Below are 7559 nucleotides of genomic sequence, written 5' to 3' on the forward strand. Positions count from 1 at the left end.
GGTGATGTGATGGAATTTAGGTGTCCCAGTGACAAGACGAGCAGCGATGTTCATCAATAGCTGCAGCTTTCTAATTGATGTTAATGGTATTCCGTAAAGGACTCCATTACAATAATCCAATCTTGATGGAACCAATGCATGTACAAGTTTTGACGTAGCATCTTCATTTAAAAAACGCCTAACTGCCTTGATGTTGCGGAGATGGAAGGAAACTACTCAAATCAGATGACATCATAATCATGGAAAAACATTAAAATCATAGTAGTAGCAATGATTTTATCGTTTTTCCATGAATATGACGTCATCTGATTTGATTTGTTAAGATATTTTGTTATCATATACACGATAAATCGTTATCGAATCGTCCTAGTGTAAAAACTTCTCTTATTTCTTTATATGAACAATCGCTTTTTAGCTTTTTTATCATTATCGTTATCGTTGAAGTATAAACAGGCCTTAAGAAGGATAATTCCAATGATGATGATGATGTTGAATATAGTGATATGTATGATAGTGATGAAGAGGCTGCTAATGGTTGTAGTGATAATAATAGTGATGAGTATTATGGTGATGAAGAGAATAGTGGTGGTTGCGATGATGATGATTTTAATGATAATTGTGATGAGTATGATAGTGATGAAGAGGATAGTAGTAGCAGTGGTGATAATGATGATGATGAAGAAGATAGTGATGATGAATATTAGGATTGTTGCTGTTAATTTAATGTATTTTGGCATAAGCTCTTTTCTATTTTGTTTTCAATTTTCTACTTCACACACCTGATAAAGCTGGCATTGACTGTCAGCGAAAGCTTGTGTTAAATAAATAACATCTAAGTTAGTCTCAGAGTGCTGCCTTTTAATTTTCTTTATATATTTTAAGTCATTGATAATTACATATGTGTAGATAATTCAATAAACAAAACTAATACTGTATGTATGCATGAAATCACTTTTCACATTTATAATGTATATACAGTACACTTATAAATGTATGTTGGCAAAAAGTTTTGAGGCATTATTGGATAAAAGCCAAACTCAGAGGATAAAACCTTTCTTGACACATTGATTTGTGTGGATTACATTTGGTGTTCTACTTTTCAAACAATCCTTGTATTTTAATTATATGTTTTCAGTTTTTGTCAAATTTATAATACTGTAATTAAAGAGATACTGCTTTAAAGCTGTAATAGACAGGAAACAAAATTGAATCCCTTTATATGTTTTTTTTACTTAAGTTACTAGCTTAGCATTTAACTAAAAAAACAAAAAATACATGTTCTCACAAATTATTATGAGCGTTTAAATAATACCATTCATAAACTTTTTCCATATAATCTTTAATTAATTTATTATTTGTGCACATAAACTCTTATTTTTGTCAGCTAAATTGAAAATGATTTCTTGTAAAATGTCTAAGAACTAATTTTCACACCAAGGATAACCCAAGTCTGAAGACTTGTTTCCAGTGGGGTAGTTTGGTGGTGAATTCGGCAGTACACCGGGAGACGATCCCCGCTCTTTTCTGAAGAGTGTATTTTGTTCTTTAATGTGCACATGGGCCATATTGCACACAGGACCAATGGCTTAAACGTCTCATCTGAAAGAAGATGGTGCGCTATCGTAACTTGTAATTCAGCCCTCCAGCTGAAACACAAGGAGAGCAGCGAGGGGAATTAAACCGGGGACTTAGAGATCTCCACGGTTCAGTGCACACACAGTGGCTACCACCAGTTTAGCCGACTGAGCTAAGCTGCTCTTCTTATTGAATAACATAACTATTAAATGAGCAATTAAAATTTTTATTTGACTTTTTCTGGCTTTTCTCAAAAGTGGGTGGCAGTACTGTTAAGTTAGATTATGATCCAGTCCAGTACATATGCAATGTAGAAGAAAAACATTAAAAAAATTAAATTAAAAATAAATTATTTGAATTAATATTTTATCAAATTAGCCTATTTCCTAGCATATGTAGAATGATATATAATAATAAGAAAAGTATATTAGACTTTTCTGTGACTGCAAGTTAACTGTTCATGTTTACGTCTTAAACGAAAGGATTGTCACTTACATATATTGATAAATTTGCCTTGGGCAATATTTGGCCCTTGTAATTCAAATTGTGTATACATGAAATGATTGTCACTTTCGATAGTGAATATTTTGCTTCTGGCAATTTTTTGCCCTTGCACCTAATAGTAATGATACTTAAATTAAAGGTGCGTAATGTCAAATCTTCAAAACCCTTAGAAATTAAATGAAAACATTAAATTTTCCATTTAAAAGGATCAAATAATGTATCAAGTCCTAATGAGAGACAAACCAAAAAAAAAAAAAAAAATAAGTTTTTACAGACTTTTACAAAAGAGCTTAATTTGATTGCTAGTTTAAGAGATGATTCTTATAATCATTAAGAGCAAGAAACTGTATTATTTGCATACTAATAATTGAAATCAAATACTGCTCATTTATGATAATCATTTAAGTTCAATTTAACATTTTAAAATAACGAGAAAAACAGTTTTCACCGATTTACCTGTACCGATTTTTTACATTTCTATTTTTGCTGGCAGGTACATAGAATAGGCAAAGATTACAGAAATAGTATTTTTAAAAATCCATAATTTGGTCAAGCAGTATGACACATACACAATTCACACTAAATGTATGTTTGTAGTTGTTGTTGATTATGCTTACCTCTACTAACTTCATCACAGGTACAGGATTAAAAAAATGCAATCCACCAAACCGGTCTTTCCTTTGAGATGTTTGTGCTATTTCCGAAATTGCTAAAGATGATGTATTACTTGCAAAAATTGTGTTTCTAAAAAAAAAACCAAAAAAAACAAAAAACAATTATATTAGGAGTAAAAAAAAACCTCTTATTCAGGTCTTCTTTAAGATGAGGTTCCTCAAAAAACACCACTGTCATTCACACACAGGGTCATTGACCTATTTAACCAATTAACACACTTAAATAATTTAAATATGGATCAAGGGGTACTGTACCTAATAACCTAACCAAACAATCCTATGTGTGAATGCCTGATTGGTTAGCTTTATCCAGATCAGCCATCACAGATCGGTCGATCAAGATCATGGATGTATTCAGTTAAAAGTTACCACTTTCTAAGCAACCAATCAGGTGAGTCAACGTTGAAATACAATGCAGCGAAAAATCTGGAACGTGAATTTACTATGTAAATAGAAATCCTGGTCTGGACGGATTTTCCTGGATCAGTGTGTAAACACAGGCATACCATACATATGTGTCGAGATTGTTAATGACCAGTAGTGAACCTTAGAATGTAGGCCTTGGGGGGAAGGGGTGTGCCCCCCAGAAAAAGGTTTGTGTCCCACTTATTTACTAATCCTATTAATTACTCCTGTTAATTATGCTGGCTATAAAAGTCAAACATCATAAATAAAATAATATTTAAACAGCACATTACCATAATTATCACACAAAGTAATTAGTTATACTTATGATATCATTTGATATTGAATTTAAAACTTTATAAATAAAATAAATTGTACATAGAAATATAGATTATATATTACTGTGGTGCGGCTTTATCAAGTTTTTCAAAGAGATTTTGTTTGATCTTGATGTTCTCTACGATTGCTTCAACCACAAGGTCAGCTTCCTTGACAGCGGATTCTGCATCAGTTGCCGTGGAAATCTGAGCCATCGTTGTTTTCAAAAAGCTCTCACCACCCTAAAGCAAAATAAAAAATAATATACATTAGTACAACATACATTAAGCAAAGAGTTATTACTTACAGTTTGGCAACCTTGATATCATCCAACTATGTATGATCAATTACTATATCTACGCTGATGACACCCAGCTTTATTTTTTGTTGAGTTTGACAAGAATGCTGTCAACGGTAGGAAGTCATGTGTCAATGATATCCTATTAGATCTATGAACTAACTTGAAAATCCGAAGTGAAAATCATTTTACTAATTGGTTCTTTTAACTATAAATAATAAAGGATATTCACCTGTGTTTGCCCAATACATTTAAAATGTTAACAACATTATTTAATTGAATCAACCACCTCTTCATCTTCAACTCCCTTTCCTTGCCCTCGCTGTTACAGGATCACCAACCCTTGTAGCAAGAAGAGGAAGACTAGTGCTGTCTTTAGGGGAACGTTTTTAAATTTTTTGTTCAAAGATTTCCTCTCCCCTGAAGCATGGTTTCCATGCAATCGCTACACACTATTGCTGACAGTTTTTGGTGATGCTGATTGGTTGGTCGAATCGGGTAACCTTACTGATTGTGTCAGGGACTGCTACGCAATAATACGACTGCACTGAAAACACTGTAGCGACGGTGTAAGGATTGTATGGAAACCAAGCTTAACCAATCACATGATTGTGACTAGATATCTTAAATCGAACTGCTTTCTTGAAGTTCCCTTGTGTAGAACCACAATTCCAACAATTGTTAAGGAACATTAATTATTCAATCCAGTCTAGTGGTGGATTAGTTGTTAGGTCTTAAACATAATCATTTCTTGAATGCAGTTCTTCTGTGGGTGGTTTTATGTGCAATATTTGTTGTGTTCTTAATTTCATTAAATAATTTGATATTGTAATGTTAGAAAAGTTAATTCAAATTTTATATATTTATATTTTATATTTATCGTATGTTGATGTAATCAATGAAATTTTTAGGTGTTTTCATTAAGTTTAGTAATTTTTTAACGTGATTTTTCTTTTTATGCATTTTTAATGTTGTGTCCCTTCTTGTTGCAATTTTGTACATAATATTTTTGTAAATACATTAACTCAGACTTTGGCTGCCATTTGTACATTTTGTATATTATACCAGAAAAAAAAAAAAATAACTTTCACTCTTCCGTCATAGTACCATGTGTATGTTCAAATTCATGGGTGTTTCTATGAAAGGTCGACTTGTAAAGGACGTAATGTCATACTACAGAGCTGTAAAAAGTTAATTCTTTTTTGCTAGACCAAGGTCTAGTTTTGCCAAAATAATTGCTAGCCCTTATATATCAGGTATTGAATATTGGTGTAGTTTTAATGTATTTTTTTTCTAGCCCAGCTCTAAAATACTATAGGCTATGTTCTCAAACAGCTGATCCGGATCCTGCTAACCGTTAGCTGCTGTGCGTCCATACGAGAAAATCCCGATCCAGATACCAAAAATATGACGATCGAATCACTGGCCAATATGAAACTGGAAATTGCAAACACGTACCTGTGATTGGTTGATGATAAAAACACGTTCAACTTGCTAACCGATAGCGCTTGCTAACTGTTAGCGATATCCAGATACTGCTCACGGTTAGCACTAACAGATTGGTCGTTCATTCACAGGTGCTAATGGTCAGCACTAACAGTTAGCTCCCGATCCGGATACTAGGGCTCTCGTGAGAACCAGGCTTAAGTCCTAGGACCCAGGACCACCAACTTTTCACAGCCCTGTACACCCAAATATGGGCATATCACATTTTTTTGTCACATAAAATTTGATAGTGTGGTCCTGTCCAGATCAATTGTATTGACAAAAACATGTGACATGACCAAATATGGTCATGACTACTGTATATATGGGCATACAACAGCTTTTTGATAGTGTGGTCAGAGCTTTAATCCCTGTCCAGATAAACTTTATTTGATAATTTGATCATGACCATATATAGGCACATCATGACTATATATGGGCATACAACTGCTTTTTGATAGGGTGGACAAAGCTTTAGAGTGAAGTTATACAAAAGCATATAATATGCTGTACAAAATGCAGGTACCCACTTAATGAACTTGGGTATTATAACTTTCAGCATGGTACAGTAATACAAATACCAAAAGTATATTAGTGATAAGATTTTTCCAATAAGGGGGAGGGTAGGTGGGAGGGGTAATTAGGAGCTCACTGAACTTACAGAAGGATCATCTGCAAATTTCTTTTTAACAACTCTGGCCAAACTTTTCTGAATTCCAGCAACAGATTTCAACAGGATTTCATCGGATTGATCCACAACTACAACACGGTGACCAGTTTGTGCAGCAACCTGAAAAGAAGTATCACAATTAAAATATAGATATTATAATAAATAAAAAATTAAATAAATATTTGTAGAAGAAACACACTTCTTGAAAACCAAATTTAAAATTAATTCTGGTCCACTTGCTCTGCTCAATCAACCCAAGGTATTTTAAACTAAATGGTGACAAAGTGTTACTGTACTACATAATTATTATATCAATTAATTGTACAGCCAACAGTTGTTTATGTTGGCAGTTCTTTTCAATTTGAAGACAAAAAATTTTTGAATGCATTAAATCTAAACTAAGTATAATAATTTTCCATAGTGTACGATGCATGCTCTACTAATTGCTTTATAAGGAGGAGGCCTGGGCAGCCTCCTGAATGGCCATAGGCCTACACCTAAAGCTGTTCCTTGTGTCTTTAAAATAGGTCTAGAATATTCCTATTAACGTTCAGTTTGTTCTGTTTATGAGGGTCCATTGATTCAATGAATTCCTTAATTGTTCATACTTAATATTCAATTTGAAGTAACTTTCTTTGAGTTCTAATTACGCTTGTTTTAAGAAAGTAATTTTCAATTACAATTAAATTTTCATCGCGGTGCGCGATGTCTTCGTGCTGAAGAATAAAAAAGGGGATTTTTTTTGCACACAAACCTTAAAAAAATGAAGCAGCATCCAGTAATTGAAAAATTATTGGACTGTGGGGATAGGCAAATAACATTGGGAGTTACAGTGATGACGTCACGATTAACTTATAGGCCTAAATGATATTATAATTATAATTACTATTATTATTAATTATGAAGTTGACATTATTTGAATTTTAATAAATAGGCCAAAGCAATAATAAGTAAGACCAGATGAAGATTTATTCCATTGCCAGTACGTATTAATTCAGTCTCTGCTAACTAAGACCCGGGGTAGGTCACAGAGGAGTTTTTATAGTGACGAGATGACAGCCTCCTATCCTAACTAGACTTAGGCCTAGCCTACACTTGGGTCTCCCTGCTGGGGCCTTGGCCAGCAAGCTAACTGAGTTGTTACAGTTAGCTAGGAGGCCTAGGGCCTAGCCTATCAATAGTTGCAGCAGACCTAGTCTACCTGAGCAATTCCAGCACCCATCTGTCCTCCTCCAATAATTGTAACATTTTTAATTGTCGCCATTCTAGCTACTGACGTTGCTAGGCCTCTAGTACAACTTTTTGTTAGGTTTATGAACGACATTTTCAGAACCGACGAACTGACATTCATGTGCAGAGAGCAGCAGCAGAGAGCAGACGGGTTACGATAAAGAGCGCCCTCGCTCATTAGTTTTTGACTGGTTGGAGAAATTTAAAGAGATTTACGACGAGAGCAATGATATATGAGTCGAAAGATACTCATGGAGGAATAGTTTAATAAAATTCCTCTATGAGTATACTGTAGAAAGTAATGACGTCATTTTAATTTAACTGCAAATATCTGAAATCTGGAACCGTAAGCAGGCCAAAACGAGGACTTCTGCTCTCTGGTTTACCATGGAAGAATTGG

General features: G+C 33.9%; 1 protein-coding gene across 1 annotated transcript in view; it reads right to left on the reverse strand.

Moving 5' to 3' along the window:
* Positions 1–7316, reverse strand: part of LOC117109926 (hydroxyacyl-coenzyme A dehydrogenase, mitochondrial-like) — a 12336-nt gene extending 5020 nt beyond the window's left edge. The window contains exons 1-4 of the mRNA XM_033252410.1: positions 7131–7316; positions 5921–6049; positions 3561–3718; positions 2697–2823 (exon numbers count right to left, since the gene is read on the reverse strand). Of these exons, the coding sequence (XP_033108301.1) occupies positions 2697–2823; positions 3561–3718; positions 5921–6049; positions 7131–7280 (564 nt within the window). The 5' untranslated portion in view covers positions 7281–7316. The remainder of the gene's footprint in view (positions 1–2696; positions 2824–3560; positions 3719–5920; positions 6050–7130) is intronic.
* Between the last annotated feature and the right edge of the window lie 243 nt (positions 7317–7559).

The sequence above is a fragment of the Anneissia japonica genome, unplaced genomic scaffold (genome assembly GCF_011630105.1).
Source record: "Anneissia japonica isolate Jap-2015-1 unplaced genomic scaffold, ASM1163010v1 scaffold585_len4108843_cov191, whole genome shotgun sequence".
Taxonomy (NCBI): Eukaryota; Metazoa; Echinodermata; class Crinoidea; order Comatulida; family Comatulidae; genus Anneissia; species Anneissia japonica.